General features: G+C 59.0%; 1 protein-coding gene across 2 annotated transcripts; it reads left to right on the top strand.

Annotated features, from left to right (window-relative positions):
* The first annotated feature begins 415 nt into the window (after positions 1–415).
* Positions 416–23281, top strand: Cep131 (centrosomal protein 131). 2 transcript variants are annotated; one of them, XM_055592538.1, is made up of 26 exons: positions 416–553; positions 2952–3145; positions 5131–5225; positions 9311–9425; positions 9674–9795; positions 10621–10734; positions 11188–11334; positions 12952–13069; positions 13508–13624; positions 13801–13954; positions 14324–14418; positions 14875–15057; positions 15375–15551; positions 16004–16129; positions 16282–16407; positions 16576–16692; positions 18196–18298; positions 18852–19053; positions 19585–19692; positions 19782–19899; positions 20064–20138; positions 20774–20916; positions 21017–21194; positions 21875–22038; positions 22529–22589; positions 22663–23281. In XM_055592538.1, exons 2-26 carry the CDS (start codon positions 2969–2971, stop codon positions 22735–22737), a joined length of 3210 nt encoding a protein of 1069 aa, XP_055448513.1. In that variant the 5' UTR covers positions 416–553; positions 2952–2968; the 3' UTR covers positions 22738–23281. The 2 variants fall into 2 exon arrangements, with proteins under 2 accessions (XP_055448513.1, XP_055448512.1); XM_055592537.1 differs by having other exon boundaries at positions 14875–15093.
* The last annotated feature ends 1042 nt before the right edge of the window (positions 23282–24323 follow it).

Below are 24323 nucleotides of genomic sequence, written 5' to 3'. Positions count from 1 at the left end.
CCTTTGGACACAGGGAGGAGAGCCCACAACGGTGCATTAGCGGTACCTCGGTAGGCCTCTCCGAAAGCCGTTCCGGGAGACTGGACGGAGGTGGCACGAACACGGTCCCGCCAGGCCTGGGGCCTCCCCGGGCTGCGCGGGGAATCGAGCGCCGCTGCAAGCCTGGCGCAGGCGGAGCAGCGGCCCGCAGGCTCCGCCCCCTCGGAGCCCCGCCCCCTCCAGCCTCCACTCCGCCGCGGCGGTCGGCGGCTCCTCCCACGCGGGAGCTTACAGGACAGCCGAGCGGCCCAATAAGGCGCCGTGTGGTCGGAGAGGGCTCCGGAGAGCCAATCCCTGGGCGGCGCGCGCTGCAAAGGCGGGCCGGCGTGACGGACAGCGGAGGAGGCGCCGGGCTGGTTGCTAGCCGCCGCCGCCGCCGGTCGCCGCTGCGGACGGCGCTTTATTGTCGCCCACGGCCGAGGCCGCGCCAGCCCCGCGGGGCCTCGGCTGCCTCTGCAGCCGCGCCCGCCAGGCCGAGCCCACGGGCCCTGCGCCCTAGGCTGGGCCCGCGCAGGTGAGGGGCGTCACGCGGTGAGGGGTCGGGCCCTGCAGCGAGGGCGGCCTGTGCCCCGTACCCCCGCCCCGGGAGATCGCCCTGGGGTCCCTCGGGCGGCCCGGAACCCCTGCCTTAAGCCTGGAGAGGCCTCGGGGGTGCGGGTCGCCCGCGGAGGAGCGTAGTGAGGCGCCGCTCAGGGCCCGGCCTCTCCGGTGCAGCCGGCCCCCGAGGGCCCGGGAGCAGGCTCTTGCCCCTCCGGGTCCTGCCAGAGGCAGTTTTGTCCAGGGTGGGGTTGGCCTCCCCAGCCTGCCCTCATCTGGCTTGTAGGTTTCCATGGAGAGGCTGTGTTTACCCCCCCAGAACCTCACTGGCTGCACGTGGTGCTAGAAACGCCATGTCCACCAGCTCAGGGGCCAGCCAGAGTCTATCAGGGTGTAGCCTCTGCCAAGAAGGGGAAGGTATTAGGCTTCACGCACACAACCAGAAATGTGTAACTGAGGACGCTGGCCAGGCTGATGGCAGCGCCGCCTCAGTAGGGACACTGCCCCTTCACACCTGGATGTTAGGATCACAGGCAGCCTCACTTTGGACCATGGTGAGTGTCTGCTCTTGGCTCCCTGGACTCTGCAAAAGGATTGTAGTCACACACGCCCCTGTCTCTTGCCTCAGTGCCTCCCACAGGCCAGGGGCCGAGACTCCATGGTCCCTTGTCTCAAGGGTGGCCTAGACAGAGCAAAACAGTTTGAAAGGAGGAAAACTGATGGTCAGTGTGGAGGCAGGGGGATTGCAGATGCAGAGGTGTGCTGGGAGGCGCTGCCCAGGTTTGAGGAACAGCAGGAAGGCGGGTTTGGTTAATGTGAGGTGGCAGAGGAGGTCAAAGCTGGGCTTGTCTGGGTGTTCAGATTCGTCCTGCTGTCCCGGGAAGCCGGTCCGCTGGTCCGCTGGGGGTGTAAAGTGAGCTGAGAGCGGTTAAAAGCATGTGGTGAGTGAGGATGAGCCCTGGCCAGACAGGGAAGGACCCAGTGGCTGGGCCAGAGATGCAGTATGGAGGGACCAGACATGGTCACCAGATGAGAGGGTGGATAGGGGAGAGATGATGGGTCTGAGTCCAGGAGGCCTGGGACTTTCAGGGGACAGAAGAGACAGTGGGGGAGACTGTGGGAGCGCCCTGAAAGGGGGGTAGCAGGGCGCCTCCGAAACAGAACAGCTGCCATGTCCCCGAAGCTCGTGGATGTTCTGTGATTCCACACCCTGCTAGAGTAGCTTAGAAGCTGTTGAGGGATCTCCAGGGTCCACCCTCAGAGTCACGTTTACCTCAGGATAGCTCCGGAAGATGGGCTTTTTTAAATGCAGAGGATGTCTTGAGCAGGTACCTTGATGAAGGTGTAGGACTGGGATAAGTGCCAGGCCAAGCTCACACCCACCGCTGCCCGCTGCTACCACCGTCTGGGATTGCTGGCCTCTGCCTACAGGGCCATGTGTCAGCCACTCACTGCTCCCCATTCAGAGCTCAGTGTAGGCTTAGAGCAGTTGTCTCTTTGGGCTCCTGACCAGGCTCCCCCGTCCTGGTGGCTTCCAGGGTTGGGTGGCAGGTAGTCCAGGGCTAGTTGAGGTAGTGAGTGCAAGGGCTGAGGTTCCTCCATGGTGTCTTTTCTTTCTTCCTCCTCCTCCTCTTCTTTTGTTGTTTGTTTCTTGAGTTAGGTTTTCTCTGTGTAGCCTTGGCTGTACTAGAACTTGCTCCTTGACAGAGATCAGCCTGCCTCTGCCTCCCAAGTGCTGGGATCAAAGGTGTGCACCACCATCACTGTCCTGTAAGATGGTCAGGTGGGCCGTCCTTGCTTACCTGAGATGTGGCAGCCCACACCTCAGGACCGGTCCCGGTTGAACACTTGGATCAGTTCACAAAGAGGGTGGTGGTGGCACACACATTTAATCCCAACACTGAGGAGGCAGAGGCAGGTGGACCTCTGTGAGTTCAAGGACAGCCTGGTCTACAGGCAGGACAGCCAGGGCTACATAGAGAAACCTTGTCTTGAAAAATACATATATATTTCTTTTAAATTATGTGTATGTATGTGTGCCCACAGAGGCCAGAAGAGGGCATCAGGTCCCCTGGAGCTGGAATCACAGGTAGTTGTGAGCCACTGACATGGGTGCTAGGAATAAGTTCTGTTTCTCTAGAAGAGCAACAGGCACCCTATACCACTGGGTCATCTCTCATAGCCCAGGCTGACCTCAAATTGAATTCACCATATATCTGAGGGCGGTCTTAAACTCCTGGTCCTCTCCCTCCTGAGTGCCAGGATTGCATGTGTCCACCACCATACTTGGCTCTATGCCACGCTGGAGACAGGGCTAAACTACATCCCTAGCCCCTACGATGGTGTCTTAATTGTGTCTCTTATTTCTTCCCCAGGGGTAGCCTTGTCCACCATGAAAGGCTCACGGACCATCAGCGCGACTCCTGAAGGCAGCCCAGAAGGTGTAGACTTAAGTCTGGTTGGCTTCCCTCTTCCCATGTCCCAGCGGCCCAGCAGCGCCTCTGCCACCAAGTCCATTGTCCGCTCCATCTCTGTGGCCACGGACAGTGAGCCAAGAAAAAAGGCACTGGTGAGTGCGGGGCCCCTTTGGGTGGCACCTGGTCTCTGGCTACAGTTCCTTACGAGACCACGTAGCTCATACCCACATACTCCTCCTCATACCCCGTGGGCAGGGAGGAGCTGGACCGCACGGGGCTACTCAGCTGTGCGGTAGCAGACCCACGTCTTCTGGCGCCTAGCCTGGACCCTCTTGTTCCACTGTCTTTAGGTTTCTTTGATTCTTCAAGTGGGTGGACCAGTGGGAGGGTGACGAGCTACTTGGCCTTGTAGAAACTGGGGCGTCAGCAGATGGGTGGGGGGCAGGGCTTTGGGGAGAGCTGCCGTTCCTTTCCCAGCCTGCCTCCCTCCGTGAGGCATGGGTCAGGGGCGTCACTCAGAAGTCACGGGATGACCATGAGGGACCACGCTGGACTGCAAGCCAAAGCCACTGTCTGCTAGGCATCCTTCTGGCCAGGCTGGGAGAGGGGGCCAGGGCTGTGCCTGAGTCTGGCCTGAGCTTCCAGAACAGGGAAGAGCCTGGGCGTGACCTGGTGTTGCTGTAGTCTGTGACTCTACCTGAGAAGCAGGTCCTTGCTGAGGGTAAGGACTGGTTGATGGTCTGAGCTTCCTTTCTTGATAAAAAGCTCGCCTCACTTCTTTGTTCTTCCTGAAAGAGTTACCTCTGTCAGGTGGGTAGGCCTCCATTGCTCAGGCTGTGTTCTGGGACAGAGAGGGCAGTCCAATAAAGGACATTTGGTTTGGACAAGTCAAGTCGCTGCGGTGGAGCAAGGATCTGGAATGTCAGACCAGTTGTTTGCCTCAGCAGGGGGACGGCCAGCTCAGACTAGCATGACTGTGGTCCCCACTCTCCTGTCTGGATCCCTCCACTGCCCTGAAGCCCTAAGCATGGTGGCAAGCCAGGGCCACAAATGTGGGCCAAAGATCTGTTGCTTCATGGAGACAGTTGTGTAGCTGAGGACCCTGCTGCATGGCTGCCTTCCTCTGGCTACCTGGACTGGTAGCCAACTCTCCTGGCCTTCTTCGGAGGGCAGTCCTCCTGTGTGAGTCAGTTCTGGGTGGAGAAAGCTTCCAAGCCCTCCCCATGTGGGAGTGGTGCAGCTGTTTATTCTATAGAGTGACTCCACTCCAGTGTACAGAATGAAAGAACAGCCGTCTGGCCAGACCTCTGCATGGGCCTCATTTTACTGCTGGTCCTTATCCCTGTTTGATCTCGTTAGGGCTCTGAAGGGTGTTTGCTCTGGGCAGGCCTTTAAATCCCCAGAGACCAGGCCTGTTGTTGGGGCCAATGCCACATATGTGACAGTGGGGCAGGTCAGCTGTGTCTCCAGGAGGGGTCCTGCACCTGGGCTGATGAGTTCTTGATAACCTCAGTGGAAGCCTCCCTCATCTCTTTCCTCAGCGTGCAGGGGAAACTGCCATAGGAAACCAGGGGGAGGAGAGGGTCCCCAACCATCGCTGATGCAGCGGCGGTTGGTGTATTCTATGATTCCGTATTACTGAGAGGGGGCGGGCTGCGCCACGGCTTAAAGAGGGCAAGGGAAGGGAGTGGAGCCTGCTGCTGGGGTGCCATGACCACTCCTGGGCTGTGCATGACCTACGCCCCACTCTGCTTGCTGTCCCACTCCCTGCAGTGCGGCATTTCCACCCCTTGGGAACACTAGGTTCACTGTTGGTGATAGTGACACAGCAAGTGGTTCCTAGCAGGGCCCTGTGCTACCTCCCAGCCCTCTGTGACTCAGGGGCGAAGGGCTCCCCACTTTGTGCGATACACCTAGGCTCTCAGAAGCTAGGGCCAGGCCTGGCGTTGCTTGCCATCCATCCTGTCCTGTAGCCGCCCCCTTACCTGTCCATGAGCCGCCGCCTTGATAGCCTCCGGCCTGTTGGGGACCCAGAAAACTCCTTGCTCCCGATGGTCTCTCTGAGGCCTGGCTGGTGCTGAGCCACCAGCCCATTGCCTCGCCTTTTTCACTAACCAGGCCCCTTTTCCTTCTGCAGGAGGCCGCAGGGCCTGGGGGCTCGCGCGCTATCAACAACCTTCGGAGATCTAATAGTGCCACACAGGTCAACCAGGCATGGGCCGGCTCCCCCAGGTAATCTTCCCAGGTGACCCTCATCCCACCAGGGCCTCCAGCCAGCCCTTCCTGCAGCTCCGTCAGCCGAGGGCATGGCTGGGCAGTGGCCGTTCCTGCCTGCAGCCCCATTGCTGGGCAGTGGATCTGGCGACCTTCTCATTGTCTGGCCCTTGGGTCCCACTCTATTCTTTTGAGCTGGGAGGGCCGGGGACAGCCAAGTACGGTCACTGTCCTGCTATGTCGGTGCTGGACGTTAGATCCTGGGCCCTCTGGGTAGCTCCCTCTCGCCCCTCTTCTTTGCCATACCTTCTCTGGGGTACTCAGTGAGGTGGGCAGCATGGGTAAGCTTGCTTGTGGGCCAAAATCTGCACAGTAGCCTCTCCTGCCCTTTGGACAGTGGAAGGCTGCCTTGGAGCCTCGTGCTTGGGAGGCCGATAAAGAGCCAGAAGTGGCCAGTGCTGCCGGTCTGGAGGACCAGTAGGCCCTCCTTGGGAATTCCGCAGGCAGCAGGTGTGAGACTCAGAAACAATCCCGAGGTTCTGAGCCAGCGGAGGCGGCCCCTCCTGGGAAATAGCTGCCCACTGCTACCTGCAGACAGCCTCAGCGTCCCAGCGGCCACCAAGCAGACAGGCACAGGGCCCCTGGGGACTGTGCCCGAGACAGTGTGCCCGATTCCTAGGATCCACTCCACCAAAGTGCCAGGGGCTGAGAATGCAGGATCTACTTGGGGTGTGGGGTGGGCACAGGGCCCGCACACGCACGTCTGTGGCATATGGATTTGTGGAGCATGCTTCATGTGTGCCACGTGTTGTGGAGTATTTGTGGTTTGTGCTGTTTGTGGGGTATGGATGGTGTGTGTGTGTGTGTGTATGCTCATTGAACGACACCCACCAAGCCCTTGCAGACACACCGCCCTCTGCTGGCTGCTGGCGAGCAGGCCTAGCTTTGTTAGCAGCTGAGTCTTAGTCTTTCCTGTTGGCTCTGCTCAAGTCCTGACAAAAGCCATCTAAGGAGTGTGTTCATCCTGAATCACGGTCCAAGGGTGCCGTCGTCCTTGCAGTGCAGGCAGCGCAGGGGCAGCTGGGAGCAGCTGGAGGACAGTGCCGGGGCCTCTCAGCTCCTGTCCCCGTGGGGGCAGCCCAGGATCCCACATGTCCCACACAAGCTACTGGATCACAGATAATCCCAGAGTCATACTGAAAGGCCCGTCTCCTGCTGATTGTAGATTTTGTTAAGATGACAGCAAAACCCAGCCCAGCGCCAGCCCTTATCAGCATAATTCCCAAAGAGATCCTTTTTTTTAAGGGAAAGATTTATTCTGTAGACAGTGCTCTATCTGCATGTACACCTGCACACCAGAAGAGGGCACCAGCTCTCATTATAGATGGTTGTGAGCCACCGAGTGGGTGCTGGGAATTGAACTCAGGCTCTTCACCACTGAGCTTCTTCTCCAGCCTCATGAACATCTTTTGAACTGTTTATATCTTCAAGTCCTGGAGCCTTTGGCAGCGGGGTCTGCTTTCAAGGAATTTTTCCTGCTGTCCGTGTGCAAAGTGTCTTTTTGTACCTGCAGCTTCTTAATGGGAGCCTTTCTCCCCATTCTACCTGCTACTCAGTCTGTAAAACCCTGCCTCACTGCTGTTTTCTCTCGGCTTTTAATGTAAATCTCACCAAAAGTCTCAGCTTGAATGACATGCTGTCATGAAATTTCTCCTGCCAAATAAATTCGTCTGTTGCTTCTGAAATCAGCCTCACCCAAAATTCGAGGACTCGGGCAAAATGTAGCCAGATCTGTGGCTACAGTGTAACAAGGTGAGGCCCTTGTTTGGTTCTTACTCCTCCCAGCTGTGTTTTTTGGCGCAGCCCACAGCATTCTAGGGTTTCTCTCGCCGATGGCCCCAAATTTCCAAGTCCCTGTCACAGACCAGTTCCCGAGGCCAACACGGCAGTTTATCACAGCAACAACTCTCTCTTTGCTCCAGTTTTCTGTGTGCCTCTAGTTTTGCATCGCTGTCACAGACAGTGGGAGCTTGTGGTGGCACCCTCTTGCGTCGTGGCAGACAGGAAGCAGGGAGGGGCCATGCTGAACCCCGAGTGTAACCGTGAAAGGCCCACTCCTATTGCCATCCCTCTACCAGCCAGACCCTCTTCCTGAAGGCTCTCCATGCTGGGACTGAGTGTGTGTAAGGGACGGTTCGGATTCAGCCACGGCACTCTGCCTTCATGCAGTGCTGCGGCCTGCCTCCTGCCCGCTCTACCGAGCTGGCCACATTCTGTCTTGTGCTTATTGAGTGGCAATTGTTAGAGAGTAGCTGAGCTTGGCTTTCAGTCCTGTGGCCTCTGGTCCTTGTTTGTTTGTTTGTTTCAGATTTATTTACTTACGTATTTTATGTATATGAGTACTTTGTCTGCACACCACAGCAGCATCAGACAGTTGAGCTGCCATGTGGATGCTGGGAATTGAACTCAGGACTTTCAGAAGAGCACTGCAGGCTCTTAACCACTGAGCCATCCCTCCAGCCCTCATCTTTATTTCCTCGTGACCTTTTCATCAGCTCTACCAACTTCCGCCAGCCCCAGTGTCCATGCAAATCTTGCTTATTTCTTGCTAGATTGTCTAGGACCTCGCAGTCCCTGCCGCCGCAAGCCGGGTCTTCTTCCCCATGTTTCTGATGGTGTCAGTGTTGACTGTGTGCACAGCGGCCTTTCTGGGTTTCAGCACCTCGTAGGACGGCTGTTCGTCCCTCCTCTTACCTCGCTGCCTGGTGTGTGTGCAGGCAGAATGAGTCCACCCCTCTCCCCATGAAGGTACCTCTTCTGTGGCCTGGCAATGTGGCTGGTGATGCCAACACTGCTCTTGGCCTCTGTTGGGAGTGTGGAGTGTGGCAGTGTGGCAGTCTTGGCAGGAGTATGTCTGGGCTCCGCAGAGACAGGACCCAGCTGAGGAGCCTTCTGAGAGCTGGCTGCCAGGCCTCGCTCCTCCCTGTGGAGTGTGGAAACGGCGGTCTGCAGCTGGTGATGCTGCCGTTGCTGCCTTCCACTTGTCCACTTTGTTGGCCTACAGTTCTTGTGTTGGACAGTGCATGTGTGTCAGGAATGCCTCAGAGATGCACTTCTTTGTGGGAGCTGGAGCTGGGAGCCAGGGCCGTGTGTGCACCAGGCGAGTGCCGTGCTCCAGAGCCAGATCTGGGCCAGTCCGCATTTCCAATGCGGCCACCACGATGGCCCCATCTAGACGGCCCACCTCGTATCTGCTGAGGCTCTCTGTGTCCTCCGGCTTCCCCCAGTCTGCACTCTGCCCGGTGCATCTGGCTGTTAACATTCCTGACAACAAGAGAGTCAGATACCGTGTGGCCTCCTGGATCTGGCCCTTCCGCCAAGCGTGACCCTGTCAAGGCCTACTGTGTGCCAGTGTGACAGCGCTTCACTCTGACGGACTGCTGGACTGCATCACCCTGTGCGCAGCCTACACTTGCCGCCAGGGCTTCAGGCCTCACATGGGCGTGGCACCAGGTGCCCTCCCACCGCCAGGCCTGGACCTTGGGGCACAGCATGTGCACAGCTGCCCGGGGAGTCCCTGCCATCAGCTGATCTTCCTTGTCGGCACTGATGTTCTTGAGCCGATTGGTGCGTGGCTCTTTGTCTGGAGGGGTATGTGGGTAGTGGCCATAGCTGGTAGCCTGTGTGGAGGCCTTTGGTCCTCGGGCTCAGAGGGGCTGCTCAGACTTCCCAGGCTTCCAGACCTTGTTCAACCGAGGCGCCTCTGCCAGGTGGGACTGCAGGTCAGGGACAAAAACCTTTTTTAATGTATCTAATGTTTGCTTACATGCATGCACCTGCTGCCCTCAGGAGCCAGGAAGAAAGTGTCAGATTCTCTGGAAATGGAGTTACAGAGGCTTGTGGGCCAAACCTGGGTCCTGAGCAAGAGCAGCAGGTGCTCTCGGCCTCCGTGTCCACTCTCCAGCCCCAGAAACATCCTGTGAAACTCGGTGTGAGACCAGACTCCTGGACTGGAGCCCTGCCCCCTGTTCTCTGTGAGAAACGGGCCTGCCTCCGTCCTGGCGCCCTAACTGTGACTATGTGCTCACCTCTCCTTGACACAGGCCAGCGGAGCCCACCGACTTCCTGACGCTCTTTGAGGGTGGCACAAGAGGGAGACGGAGGGTGGCCAGTCTCAGCAAGGCGTCCAGTGAGAAAGGAGCAACGTGGAATGTCCTGGTAAGGGTAGGCCTGCGGCAGCCACGAGTCCTGGTGCTCCTGCCTTATCCATTGTGCCTCTGCCTTGCCTCTGCCCCGGGAGAGGGGCAACAGCTGCACAGAGGGCGTGGCTCGGGCTCAGTGAGCTTTGACCCTAACACTGGTCCCTTGGGGCATGGTATCTGCCGCCTCATGACACGGAAGGGCTTGGTGTTGGTGTTGGGTTGTGCTCTGTATCCCAGACTGAGAAGCGTCCGTGTGATCCACAGGATGACCAGCCTAGGGGCCTTGCCCTGCCGGCCAGTGTCCAGAGTCCCAGCACCCTCGACCCTGCCTTGGGCCCTCGGAGGAAGGAGTGTGCCCTGGCACCCAGCTTCACGGCTAACAACAGGTGTGGGTCCAGCACACTCCTGGTCCAGGAACTCTGGCTTTGTCCTTCACGTACCGGGGTTAAGCTGTTTATAATGAACAGAGAAGTCAATGACTGAATGCACCGCTTTCCCTCAGCCAAAGGAGGATCCCATCAGGGGGTGTCTTGCACAGAAGCGACCCTTGGCCACTGTTCAAGGGCAGCAGCTGTGCTCTGGCACAGCAGGCCTCCTGGAATGTTCTCCCTTGGGGCAGCCTTTCCTTCTAGGGGCCGGGTCACCCGGTTGTACTTTGCAGACATTTCAGGTCCAGGGGCTCCCTCAGGGCCAGCTCTACCTGGCTTGGAGGGTTCATTCAGGTCCAGGGTGCTCCCTCAGGGCCAGCTGTAGCCAACTTGGAGGGTTCATTTTTGGGGGGGGGGTGCTGTGCCACCTTGGGACTCCCAACTTGCCTGCCAAGGGTGAGGCTGCGTCCGGGATTCGCTTGTCACTCTTGGGGTCATGCTTGCCAGGGACAAAGCATGTGTGAGAGCCGTGGCAGGTCCCGGTGCTGTGGCCTCACCGACAGACAGACCAGGAGAAGCCGCTGCAGGAAGCACTTAGGGCCACCTCTAAGTGCATGTGCACCTTGGCCTTGGGCTGGAGATGCCATCCACTTCCTTTGGGTGAGGGAAAGGGCTCTTGTAACCCAAAAAAGGCTCGGCCCCTGGGTGGCCAAAAAAGACGCAGGCCGTGGGGTCCCAGGGTGCTTATTCGTTGCCGCAGTATGCGCTGAGAGTCTGTACACGAGCGTGTAAAACCACAAGATTGTCTCATCCAGCCCCACTGCTCCCCGGTCTCTCCGGCAGGAGCAACAAAGGAGCCGTGGGCAACTGTGTCACCACCATGGTGCATAACCACTATGCGTCCTCGAAGAAGGCGTCACCCCCCAAGAGCTCCAACCAGACAGCCTCCTCCCTCAAGTAAGGCCTGCCCGCACACAGGAATCGTGGGCCCGGGGCGGGCCCCGGGAGGCTGCGGTGTGTGCAGCTGAAGGTACAATGTGTGCACGTGACAGGGCTCTTGGCTTTTCGCGCCGGTGGCAGTGCCATCTGGGCCGAGGCAGGCTTTGGGGGACAACAAACAGCCAACTGGGGACACTCGGGTCTCTGGCCAGGGTGGATCCTGGAGGAAGGCTCCTGTCCACACACAGATCCAAAATGGTACCACAGCTGGGGTAACTAGACAGCAGCAAAGCCTGTGCCCTAAAAGAACATTCACCCAGCTACCAGCCAGTGGGGCTTTGGGGCACAGGTAGTTCCGGGCAGCAGGGTGAAGCTGAAGGGCCAGCCTTGCACCATGGTTTTCGGGCCTCCTCCAGGCTTGGGGCCATGGATGGCTCAGGGACAGAGTTGGGTTTCTCTTCATCCTGTCAGCAATCTTGTCAAGGCAGCAGCGCGTGAGGGCAGTGAGGGCAGTGACTTTGTGAAGCCTCGGAAGAACTTCTCCAGTGGCGGTCACTCTGCCCGGGGCACCACCGGCCTGCTGAGACGGAAGGAGGTGACTGAGGAGGAAGCCGAGAGGTGACTGCTCACGGGGAGTTGGGACCCGAGTACAGTGATAAGCGTTTCCACTTGCTGGTTGGTGTTTAGAAGCGTGAATGGGAAGGCCATGCTTGCCGAGACTCTGCATGTATAAAATGCAAAGGCAAGATGGTTATATGGGGAGGGGTGTGGTTGCTTGGGGCTTGGCAGGAACCAGGATGCCACAGGGACTGTTCTTCAGGGCTGATGGGAATGTTCTAGAATTGGATTGTGCTGATGGATGCAGAACCCTGTAAATTTGCCTCAAAAAGCATTGAGTTGTGTGCCACAAATGGGAGGGTTTTATAGCATGGTAATTATACCTCAGTAAAACTGGTGATTAAAAACACACTTAGCAGAAAGAAGATAAAAGACCGAGGAGAACAAAAACACCTGCCTGTGGGGCTGTCCTTGACGCTGCCCTCTGGGGCTGCAGGGGTGGGCACAGCCAGGGCCTTCTGTAGCTGCCCGGTGGCTCCTTGCCAGGCCCCTTAGTGGGCAAACAGCTGCACTGGGGCCTCCCAGGTGGCCTCAGGCCTTATATCCAGACCACCTGCCTGGCTGTGCCTCAGGGCAGAGCATAAGGGAGGGGTCCTGCAGTAGACAGTGGGGGGTGCTGGGCACTGAGGCCTGGAGCCGTCTTGCCCAGAGCCAGGGTGCCCGTGGCAGGCTGCTGAAGACACTTGACCCTCTGCGGTCATCCCGGTAAACAAATGTGCACACGGCCCTTGCAGCCGGGATGGAGGGGTTGCTAGCCAGCTTTATTGAGCTGTTTTCTTGCGGTGCTGGGATGGGACCCGCAGGCTTGCATGTGCTCAGCTGTATACCACGGACGGTTCCCCTCGGCCCAGTGGGTGTGGTTTTAACGTGCACCCACTGGACGGATGTACCTGGTGGCGCATGGCCCAGAGAATCAGGAATTTGCAGTCACCCTCAGCTACATGGCAGATTTGAGGCCAGAGTGGAGTGGAACACAGGGGCCCCTGTCACAAAAGTAAATAAGTGATGGGTACAGTGGTGCACACCTTTAACCCCAGCACTTAGAAGGCAGAGGAGGATCTCTGTGAGTTCAAGGCCAGCCTGGTCTACCTAGGGAGACCCTGTCTTCAGAACAGAACAAGAAACCCTCCGATAAGTAACAATAAAATTAGGCTATTACAACTTCCCAGTTCCCTCAGCCAGCCCAGCTGTCTGCCCTGACCTCGGCAACCACTGAGCTGTTGGTCTCCGTGCCTCCCTGTTCTCCCTCTGCACGCTGAGGGGTCCTGGGCTCAGCGCAGGCTGCAGTGCGCACTCTCGCTCTGTGGCTGGAAGCGCCACTGTGCACGCTACCAGTTGTCAGCAGCCCTTCCACTCGCTGGTGGCTAAGCACGAAGCCGTCCAGCTCTCCATAGATGGACGCTGCATCCCCTGGGAGGAGCGGGCAGCTTCCCAGGAGGGAGCATTTGGGGTTTAAAGGAGTCTAGGAGGACTGGCCTTCCTCGCCGTAGCCTGGTGGGAAAGAGCCATGGAGAGCCGCCGTTGTCTCTTTCCACTGACACTTGGCTAATGGGTCCTTGTTCTGGGGGCACAGGGCTGTGGCGGCCCCTTCTGGTCCTGAGTCTGGTTCTCTGGCAGGTTTATCCACCAGGTAAACCAGGCTGCAGTTACTATCCAACGCTGGTACCGCTGCCAGGTACAGAGGCGCCGAGCAGGAACGGCAAGCCTGGAGCACCTGCTGGCATCCAAACGAGAGGTCAGTGTGACCGTGTAGGCTCACCTAGGCTCACCTGGGGGCTGGGCACGGTCCTCAGGGTCTCAGTGCTTAAACAGATCAGTGGAGTTTCGACCTAATTACCCACAAGTGCATAGTCCTCTGTGGGGCTTATTTGGTCCCTGAAGCTGCTGTTGGAGTGATGTGCCAGGATGACACTCTGAGCAAACTCCTGGCTGGGTGCTGCGGAGCTGTCTCTCACTGATGTGCCCCGCCCCGCCCCCATGGCACGGCTGTGTGGGTCTGGCCCACTGCTGAGCCAAGATGGCAAGTTCAGCGTCCTCGGGTTCTCTCCTCTTGTATGCTGGTGGACTGTGGATTCCCATGACTCTCGGGGTCCTGTGCAGACCTCCCGGCAGGTACCAGGTCTCTGTACGTGTTCCAGGTCTATAAAGTTTGTGGCTTTGGCTTCCCTGGCAGGGGCAGAGGCGGCGCCTGGGTAGTGGGAACATTCTGGACCTGCACCGGCAGGAAGAGGCAGCAAGGAAGAAGGCCCGGGAGGAGAAGGCTCGCCAGGCCAGGCAGGCAGCCATTCAGGTACCGGGTCCTCCAGGCATCGCCCCACAGCCTGTATACCAGAGAGCACTGCTTGGCCCCAGCCCATCCTGTGTGGGACTAATGCTTTCGCGCACTGAGTCCCGGCATAGCCGTGCTGCAAGAGGGTAAGGGGACGCCCTGCAGCAGGGGCCTGCTCAGAGATGCTCGTCCGTCAGGAACTGCAGCAGAAACGAGCCCAGAAGGCAGCCGAGGCTGAGGCCAGGCTGCCGAAGGACAGACCAGAGCCCAGAGCCCCAGAGCAGCCTCAACCCTCCCAGGGGCCACCCTCGATGCATGGCAGTGCCGCCCACCCCAAGGCCAACAATTCTGGTGAGTGGTCCTCAGTCCACGAGACTCCTGGAGGCCTGTGACAGGAAGCAGCTGTGGGCTCTGCCAGAATCGGTCCTCATGTGGCCGAGGCATGGCGACTCTCTCCTGTGGAACTAGGACCTCAGCCCCAGGCCCTCACCTCTGCTGCCTGGGCCACTTAGTGCTGGGTGGTCAGACTGTGACAAATTATCCTGGCAGTGGGACCTCTACAACCGAGGCCCAACACTTGGGTTATACTTGCTCCCCCACAACTTTACATTCTGGAAAGCCAGGATCCGCAGTGTCTCTCTGGGCTTTACCTGGCTTGTTCCCAACTCACCTCCAGGTTCAGACCCTGGGGAGGGGGTGACACTGTGTTCTGTTTCACAGGTGCCGGCATCTACCCCACAGGCCCTGGAGAGCCCTGGCCTCCCGCCTCCGAGTCAGCCCCCGAACCCCAGCAGTCTCCAGAGGACAGGCCGCAGGTCTGGGCATGGCATTCTTTCCCCTCTGGCTTTGGGACATGTCAGTGCCTGGGTGGCCGAAGCCCCCTCTTCAGCTTTGGGGTCCCTTGTGTCCCGAGAGGATGCCCAGAGGGCTCCTGTTGTGATGTGAAACAGCAGCCTGGTGATCTCGTTGGGGTGAGGTCTCACAGAACTGCTCTGAGACCCTGCGAGGCTACATTCGCCAGGGGAGGGTTTCTGCGTCCTCTGAGGAAGAGGAACTGGAAATTTAAACGGGACAGCAAAGCCACAAGACAGCTCAGTGTGACACTGGCTGGAGCCTTTGTCCCCTGAAGTCAGCACCTCGAGACGTGTAGCAGATGCTCTGACCCTTGGGAACAGGCACAGGCCCTGTCCACCACCACTGGGTGGCCTTGTACCTGGGGTGGCGCTGAGCCACCACTGGTCTTGCTGATGACCCCTGCCTGTCTGCTGCAGGATATGCATTCCCAGGATGTAGCCAGACAGGACTTGGAAGAGTTGGGTACAGCCAAGAGCAAGGCCAGGGCCAGAGCAACCCTGGACGAGCTGCTTGACACCTTGAGGCTCCTGGAGGAGGAGCCTGAGCCACTGCCCCGCCCCAAGGCCTTTCACAAGGACAGACCTGCCTGGACTGACGAGGCGAGTGGGCACCGGGCACCCACACCATCCACCCAGGTCAGGAGCCTCCAGAGGGTGCCACCATACTCCTGCTTCAGTGGAGACTTGCACAAGGGCCGCGTGTGGCCTGTTGACCTCCGCCCTCCCCTCTTGTCTGGTCTTGAGGCCAGGACACGGTGGCCCTTGAGAGTACACCCCTCTCTGTAGCAATACTCAAAGGTCTGAGCAGCTAGGGAGGCCCTTCTACCCATATCCAGGTCTACTCCCCAACCTCACTGCCCCTTGTCCCTGAGGGACCCCAAGTTCTCAGGCTTTCCTGACAGCCCCCAATGCTGCAGGAGGAGGATGCCAGCTCCCTGACAGCTGACAATCTGGAGAAATTCGGGAAACTCAGTGCACACCCCAGCCCACCTGATGATGGGACTCTGCTGTCAGAGGCCAAGCTGCAGAGCATCATGAGCTTCCTGGATGAGATGGAGAAGTCAGGACAGGACCGGCCAGCACCCCGGCGGGAGGTAGTCAGCCCCCAGGTGCCCGAGTGGCCCCCAGCGGGAAGTGAGCACTTGCAAGGCCCCCATGCAGCAAGCATCCTACCCTGAGCTCTGAAGAGGCAAAAGCTGCCAGGGCTGCCTCGTCCTACCCTGGACGCTGGGTGGTCCTGACATCCCTGGGCTCTAGACCTTTCCTGAATCACCACCAGTGGCCATGACATGTGCAGGGATAAGCCTCACTTTCACGGGGGCAAGAAGCTCAGGAGTGGGTCCACCATGCCTCCTGATCTGTTTGAGCATCCAGGCCATAGCCCTCTGTCTGCACCAGATGATAAATACAGTCTCTGGGGGTTGACCCGTCATCCACGCCCCTTGCCTAGATGTCCCACATAGCCATTTTCCCTTGCAGCAGGGTGGAACGGGGGCATGGAGGTGGGCAGTGGCTGCTGGTGGCCTGAGGCTTGTCATATCTTTAGAGCCTGGGGCCAGAGGCGGGCCAAAGACCCCTGGAACCAGGGTCTGAGGGGAGTTCATCCATGATGCGGCTGAAGCTGGAGGTGGAGGAGAAGAAGCAGGCCATGGTTCTGTTGCAGAGAGCCTTGGTGAGACCATTGGCCATCACCCCCGGGGCGCTAGCTGGGACAGGGCCAGCCAGCCCCCCACTCGAGACGCCTGATCCATTGTCAGCCCATGGAGCCCAGGGCCTGGTGTGTGGCGGGCATCCAGCGCCAGTGTCTATCTGTACTCTTTGCAGGCACAACAGCGTGACCTCACCATCCGACGGGTCAGGGAGGCGGAGAGGGAGCTGAGCCGGCAGCTTCGGCTGCAGAAGGAGCACTACGAGGCCACCATCCAGCGGCACCTGTCCTTCATTGACCAGGTGACTCGGCTCTGGGAGGCGGCGGGCTGCAGACAGGCTATAGCCCCAGGGAGAGCAGTGCTGACTGGAGAGCCGCTGTGGCCGAGGCCCCGGGGTGGCTCTGGAGCTGGCCAGCGCAGTGGCGGTGCCTAAGGATAGACACCAGCGCCTCACCCCACCCCGTCACAGTTGATCGAAGACAAGAGAGTTCTGAGTGAGAAGTGCGAGGCGGTGGTGGCTGAGCTGAAGCGAGGGGACGAGCGGAGTCGGGAACGTGTGACCCAGATGCAGGAGCAGCACGAACTGGTGAGCTCCTGGCTGGGCAAGTGCCCAGGGGCACATAGCAGTGTGGCCTGAGGATGGCGCGGGGCTAGGGGCAGCACGAACTGGTGAGCTCCTGGCTGGGCAAGTGCCCGGGGCACATGGCAGTGTGGCCTGAGGATGGCGAGGGGCGAGGGGCTAGGGGACCAGTGGAAAGATTGCCAGCACCTTTTCCCTTTTTCTTCAGTCCCTTTGTCTTCTCGAATTTTTTGTTTCTGTGTAGCCTTAGCTGTCCTAAAACTCACTCTATAGACCAGGCCGGCCTTGAACTCAGATCCTCCTGCCTCTGCCTCCTGAGTGCTGGGATTGTCGGTATGCGCCACCACTGGCTCCCTTTCCCTCTTGAACTGTATCCAAGTGTTAGACAGGGACAGGTCCTGAGGTGTGGGCTGCCACATCTCAGGTAAGCAACGACGGCCCACCTGGCCCTTGTCACAGGACAGTGACCATGGACCCAGGAGTCTAAGCCTAGCCTACTCCAGTGACATCCTGAGTAACAGAACCTGCTCAGCTTAGCTGCACCAGGCTCCTGCAGCCCCTGCCAGATTGGCTAGCAGCCGCTGGGTCAAAGTCTGACTCGGCGACCTGCTTGGGCTTCTCTCGGAAACGAGCCTGGTATCCCTGAAGCCACCCTATACTGGAGCCCAGCCCCAAGTGACAGTGGGAGACCCCAGTGTCCACAGCCCAGAGCCAGGGTTGGAGACTGGAGTTCTTGCGTGGTCCTGTCAGCCTCAGCCGGAATGGAGTCATGGCTCCAGGCAGTCCGCAGTGGCCGGAGGACCTCCCTTCCTGGTCAGGCAAAAGTGGGATCCTTGGCTTCCCTGTGGAAAAGAATTTGAGCATAGAGCAGGGTTGGAGTTTACTGACAGACTCCTAAGGACTTGATAGATGTGCTGAGGAGAGCCTCAGGCATGAGTGTGCGCTTCCCTGGGAGACTGGGCTTTCTTTGTGGTATGTACGTGCGATCCTGCCGCTTCCTGCGGTACCTTGTTAGTGTGAGTAACGTGCAAGGTTTAAGGGGTTAGAGAATTTCTCTCTGTGAGGTGGTGAGGTGAGCATATGAAGGCTGTCGCCGAGATCTGGGATGAGAGAGTTGCTAAATCGAAGTTAGAAGTCGTTTTGCCCTGAGGTGCACTTACTGGTCCTTGACGGTGTGGTTGGCGGTGTCTTTAGGGGAACAGGCATTGGCATGGTAGTCAGTTGGGCTGTCAGCTGGGCTGTCAGCCTGAAGGGCACACCAGCTCCTGGATGGAGGGCCTCTTCTCTCTCCTGTGTCCCGTTAATCCTCTGTCTTCCTATATGTCAGGGCCTCTACAAGCTGGGCTGTGACTACCCCACACAGTGCCTCAGGCTGGAATGTGTGTGGTAGGGTGGTCGCTCCCCCTGGGAAGAGAGGAAGGAGCTCTGCAGTGTGGGCCGGGAGGAGGACGGGGCTTGCCCCCGACCCCCATCACCTCTGCATTCTGGCTTCCTGTGCTTTTTACCCAGGAGATTAAGAAACTCAAAGAACTCATGAGTGCCACCGAGAAAATCCGCCGCGAGAAGTGGATCAATGAGAAGACGAAAAAGATCAAGGAAATCACAGTCAGAGGTGGGCCTTCGTGCCCTGGCCGTAGGTAGTTGGGGACATGTTGAGAGAATGGAACTTCAGTCTTGCGTGTGATGGCGATGACCATAGCCGTTCCTGCATGAGGCCCCGGGGATGGCTGCCCGTGGCGGGCAGAGGCAAACCCCATTTCAGCTGCTGACTCCCAGTTCACAGAAGGCTGAGGGCACCACCCCCCTTGGAGGCCAGCGTAGGGAGGTCAAGGCCTATAGGTCACACTGCAGAAACCAGAAAACTGCAGAAGAGAAGCTCCAGGGCCCCTTAGGCTGGCAGATGTGAAGGAGCTGTGGACCGTTAGGTGGTTTTAGGGGGCACCTCGGCCTGGCCTTATGGGAGTCCTGTTCCTCCAGGAACCTGGGCACCAGGACATCTGGGGACCGAAAGGCTGGGAAAGCCACAGGCGCTTCTGGAGCTAAGTCTCCGGAGTGCAGTCCCTGCCTCTGGTCGCCTCAGTATCTCAGGCCTGCTGTGCTTCCGGGCAGTGGTTGGGTGGGAGGGGCCTGGAAGCCCATCTCTGGTGCCACCCTTGTCCCCACAGGTCTAGAGCCCGAGATCCAAAAACTGATCGCCAAGCACAAGCAAGAGGTGAGGAGGCTCAGGGGCCTGCACGAGGCTGAGCTGCAGCAGCGTGAGGAGCAGGCCGCACAGCGCCACCTGCGCCAAGCGGAAGAGCTGCGGGAGCACCTGGAGCGGGAGAAGGAGGCACTGGGCCAGCAAGAGCGGGAGCGCGCCCAGCAGAGGTGGGCGGCCGCTGGAGGCTGTGGGCACCGCAGGCCAGTGGGCCAATACGGCACCCAGCCAGCCAGCCTTGCTGCTGCGTGGGCTGCTCTGTGGCAGAGGTCATCCCCCTTCATTCCCTCAGCCCTAGGGGTTCACGTTCTAAGGTATGACTAGGCTGTAACATCAGAGCCTGGAACCTGGCTGAGTGAGGCCCCAGTGACCAGTGGACAGCCGCTGCTTCACTGTCGGTGCCCAGGCTAGGTCCTCAAGGTCCCCTCCTCTCCTGTGGCCCACTGGCCTTCTCCACCTGGCTGACCCGTGCTCTCCCATATGTCACGTCAGGAGCTTGCTCAGATCATAGAGCCAGGCGCCTGGCTCTCACCCAAGAGTGGCGGCTAAGCAGAGACAGGCCAGTGCTGAGACACAGTGAGGCACACACTCGGCTGAGCTGAGGCCTTTTCTCAGCCTTGTGAGGGTCTGTGGATGACAGAGGGCCCCGTGAAGGCACCGTGGCCACCCGCTGTGGCGCGAGCGTCCTCACTGTCCTGCAGGTTTGAGCAGCACCTGGAGCAGGAGCAGCGGGCCTTGGAGCAGCAGCGGCGGCGGCTCTACAGTGAGGTGGCTGAAGAGAAGGAGCGACTGGGCCAGCAGGCAGCCAGGTGCCACTGAGGCTGGCCTCACAGTGACCCCTGGCCTCCCAGCCCCTCTCACAATGACCCTCCGTCCCCTGACTCTTACTGGCCCGCAGGCAGCGGCTGGAGCTGGAGGAGTTGAGGCAGCAGCTGGAGGAGAGCAGCGCGACACTCACCAGAGCCCTGAGAGCCGAGTTCGAGAGGAGCCGAGAGGAGCAGGAGCGGAGGCACCAGGTTGGCGCGCCAGCCCACTTGGAGCGCTGGCTGCGTCTGGCCTCCAGTGGAGGGAGGGGGTGTCTTCCGCCTGACCCCAGTGGTGTGAGGTCCTGGGTGGGGTGGATGGGGTGGGTAGGGCCTTGGCGTGGACCGCAAACTGCTCACAGTCTGTTCCCTTCCAGATGGAGCTGAAAGCCCTGAAGGACGAGCTGGAGGCTGAGAGACAGGCATGGGTGGCCAGCTGTGCCAAGAAGGAGGTAGGCCCAGACAGGGTGGGCCGTAGTTCGGGGCCTCCTGGGGGCTTGTACTCCTAGCTGCTCAAGGGCCTTGGTGGTTCAGTCCATGCTGCTCACTTGTCCACATGTGGATCCAGGTTAGCATCAGAGCAAGAAGAAATGGCGCCAGGCACATCTGGAGACCTGAGAGGGCTTGTCCTTGCTCTCCAGGGGTCACCTCGTCTGTGCCTGTCAGTCAGCTGATACCCAGGCCCTAAGGCTCTTTGGCCTTTGGTGTTTCCTTTTGGGAATATGAAAGCCCCTTGGCCACAGGGCAGGTTTGTCATTTTGGCTTGGCCCATCTAGCAGATGGTACTCGCTGGTTTTCTTGGGCTTTAGTTCTCCAAGAGAGAGGAACAGCCTCCTTGGCTAAGGAGCCATACTACCCAAAGCCCATCTCATGTCCCTGTGTTCAGATCCTGAAAACAAGACATAGTCCTCTGGGGCTCTGGGGCCCTGGGCAGGGCTGGAGCCCTTCGCCCTGATCTGTCTCCCTGCGCTTCTAAGCAGGAACTGTTCCCTGGAGCCCGGCAAGGCTGGTTCTGCCACTGTCCCAGCGTCTCCACCCTCTGCCCTCCTGGTGGCCGATCGTGAGACAGCTGTGTCCATCCCTACAGGAAGCCTGGCTGCTGGCCAGGGAGCGTGAGCTGAAGGAGGAGATCCGGAAAGGACGGGACCAGGAGATCGAGCTGGTCATCCAGCGGCTGGAGGCGGACATGACGCTGGCCAAGGAGGAGAGCGAGAGGGCAGCCGAGAGCCGGTGAGCTTCTCCTGCTCCCACCTCTTCGGGCAGCGCCTGGCCCAGGGCAGAGGCAGCAGGAGCGGCAGCCTGCTCACACCCCGCCACCCCTGCCTGCTAGTGTGAAGCGCGTGCGGGACAAGTACGAGATGGAGCTGTCGGAGCTGGAGCAGTCAGAGCGGAAGCTTCAGGAACGGTGCACAGAGCTGAAAGGACGCCTCGGGGAGGCTGAAGGGGAGAAGGAGCGGCTGCTGGCCCTGGCTCGGCAGAAGGAGAAGGAACTAGAAGACCTGAGGGTGGTGAGTGGCCCAGGCCCTGTCTGCGCCCCGCCGCCGCAGCTTTCATTTGTCTGCTGAGAGGCTCCCTGCCTCCTCTGCTAGCCTAGGCTTAGTCCTGCAAGCCTCTAGTCTCCCTACAAGCTAGCCTAGGGCTTGAATGTTTTCAGCTTCCGAGACTCACCCTCCTGTTCTGAGCGCTGGGCTGGCTGGGTCAACTCAGCTGCTCTGGTTCATACGCCTATCCCAGCTGAGCTATGCGATCTGGTTTTTCTCTTAACTGCTCTGCTTGGCCTCTAACTCCAGCAGTCTGCTCTAATCTTCTGGCTCCTCATTCTCTGGCTTATTCTGTCTTCACCCGAGTCTAGCCTGTTCTTTCTGCAGCCGTGTCTCTATTACTATGCTGGTAAAACTGCCTCCTCCCGTCACTCCTTAAGCAGCTTCCCTTTCCTCTCTTCTCCCGAGTTGGGCGTATCCTATTCTGTCAAGTCTTTCTCTGATTCGTCCCCTTTTCTGTCTCTCAGACATCACTTTCAAACATGGCTGCTTTCTTCTACAAAGTACCTTTCCCTTCCTTGTTTGGGATTAAAGGCGTGTCCCACCATGCCTGGACCCAAGCTTTTCTCTCCCCGAAGCTTTGGATGTGACCTTTTGCCAGAGCAGCCCTGTTCTAAATTAAAACCCACCTACACCCTGCTGCCCAGGTGAACGCACAGAGGTGCGGGGAGCGGGCCAGCCTGGCCCAGGTGGTCAGACAGGAGTTTGCCGACCAGCTGGCCGCCTCCCAGGAGGAGTCCCAGAAGGTGAAAGCAGAGCTGGCGGAGCTGCGGGCGCGCCAGCAGATGGAGCTGGACGAGGTGCATCGGAGGTAGGTGGCCTGTGCTGCGGGGGGCGGCCACGCGCCCCCTCCTCTTCTGAGAAAGGCAGGTGTAGCCCGTGCGCTGGTGCCCTCGGCTCCCGGCTGGCCCAGGATGGCTAGGATTTCCCCGTGTCGGTTCCGGAGCGTCCAGAGGCTCAGGAGGTGGGCGGGATTCCGGCTGGAACAGGCGCTGTTCAGCAGAGGGTCATTGCAGAGAGGGTGACAGTGGGCACCGGCACCCCTCAGACCTTCGTGAGGCTGAGGGCACCCGCCTGCGTGTCCAGCACGAGAAAGACATCATGAAGTGACTTCTCACCTGTCTTGCTTGGCACAGCACCCTCCTCGCCCCCTCCCTCCAAAAACCACCTTGGGGTTCTCACAGAGACAGTGGCCCAGGGCCAGCTGTCCAGATCAGGGTAGGCAGGGCTGAGACCAGCTGGTCGGAGGCCGAGCTGGGACCGAGGCTAGTGCTACAGAGGCCCACTGCACCTCACTGCAGGGTGAAGACGGCTTTGGCGAAGAAGGAGGAGGCCGTGAACAGTCTCCGGAAGCAGCACGAGGTGGGTCCCTCTGGGTCTGTGGTGGTCTCAACTAGGGCAGGGCCATGTGGGGCCTGACCAAAACGTGTTGCAGGCTGCGGTGAAGCGGGCGGAGCACCTGGAGGAGCTGCTGGAGCAACACAGACGGCCATCCTTGAGTGCCAAGTGACGTCACCCTGGGGATGAAAACCAAGCCTGAGGCCTAGCCCTGCAGCTGGCGTGTGAGAGGTGCCCTGGCCCAGAATACAGGGCTAAGGGAACAGCTGCGCCCGAGGCACCCTCTTGCAGCCCCGCGCTCAGGGCCTGACTGCCAGCATGCCTGCAGCTGTTTATAGTAAAATCGATTTTTTTTTTTTTTTTTTTTTTTTTTTTGTAGCGTTTTGTGCCACCTGCTGTCTTTCTCTACTGTGTTGGGTTTGGGGGACAGGGAGCCAGAGACCAGAGAACCTCATAGCATGGCCAGGAGTGGTGCTCAAGCCATAGACTAGCTCCGAGTCCTACCTCTCTCCTTCCGCCTGTCCAAGCTGGCCAGAGGTGGCCGGCAGCCCCCTGTGCACTCAAGCTCCAGTCCCCTGCAGGTACTGGCCATTTGTTCCCACCCAAGAATTCACCTCCTGGAAGAGACTGTGTCTCCAGCCCAGCCAGGGACCTCAGCTGCTGCTGCTGCTTTTGTATCTATTTCATTTTAAAAAAGTTAGTGTGTGTGTCTGTGTCGCCCCATGTATATCTGTGCACTACCTGTGTGGCTCCTGCGGAGTCCAGAGGAGAACACTGGATCCCTTGAACTGGAGTTCACAGTGATTGTGAGCCACCAGGAAGGTGTTTAGCTACAGCTAGCTACCAGTCCATGCTGCTTTCTCCAAGCTGCTGCCTGGGAGGGCCCTGCCCTGTGCCCGGGCTTAGCAAAGGCGGCAGCTCCTCACTAGATCGCAGTGGTGTGGCCTTATTGCCCCTGTCTACTGGTAGCTTAGCGTGTGGGGACTCAGCTCGCAGTTCCCGGCTTCAGAGCAGAAGGGTGTGCCCAGGACCAAAGGAAAGGCTGTGCTGTCACAGCCTGAGGGCAGATGTGATGGAGGGGCCCACAGTGCCCGAGGGCCTGCACACACAGGCCGAGGTCAGCCTCGGGCCATAGCACAGGTTGCTGCTTGCTTTTTCCTTGAGGTGTGGTTCTGGCTGGGTTGGCAAGATGGCTTAAACAGGTAAAACACTCCGTCATACAAGCTTGTCAGCACGAGTTCCCATAATCCACCTGTCTCAGTCAGGGTCACTACTGCTTTGATGAAACCCCATGACCAAAAACATGGGGAGGAAAGCGTTTAACTTAAAACTTGCACAGCTCTGTTCATCATCAGAGAAGTCACGACAGGAAGTCAAACAGGGGAGGAAGCTGGAGGCTGGAATGGGGGGACATGAGGGGTGCTGCCTGCTTTCTCACAGAACTCAGAACCACCAGCCGGGGTGGAGGCACCCACTGTGGCCTGGGCTCTCCCCGATCAGCCACCAGCGAAGAAAACCCCACAGGCTGGCCCGCAGCCCTGTCTGACAGGCATTTTCTCAGCTGAGGCTCCCTCCCCTCTCTGACTCCAGCTTGTGCCAGGTTGGCATAAACTAGCCCATCCACCATGGAAAGACAAGAGAGCCAGCTTCCCAGAGTTGCCCTCCGAGCTCCACATTGTACACTGTTGTGCTCAGACACACACATGCCTACATTACGATGGTGTTTGTCAGAAGACATTTGGGAGAGGGAGCTTTTAG

The sequence above is a fragment of the Psammomys obesus genome, unplaced genomic scaffold (assembly GCF_907164565.1).
Source record: "Psammomys obesus unplaced genomic scaffold, mPsaObe1.curated_primary_1811, whole genome shotgun sequence".
In the NCBI taxonomy this organism is placed as follows: domain Eukaryota; kingdom Metazoa; phylum Chordata; class Mammalia; order Rodentia; family Muridae; genus Psammomys; species Psammomys obesus.
The sequence above is the reverse complement of the archived record's forward strand: the minus strand, read 5'-3'. Positions and strand labels throughout refer to the sequence as shown.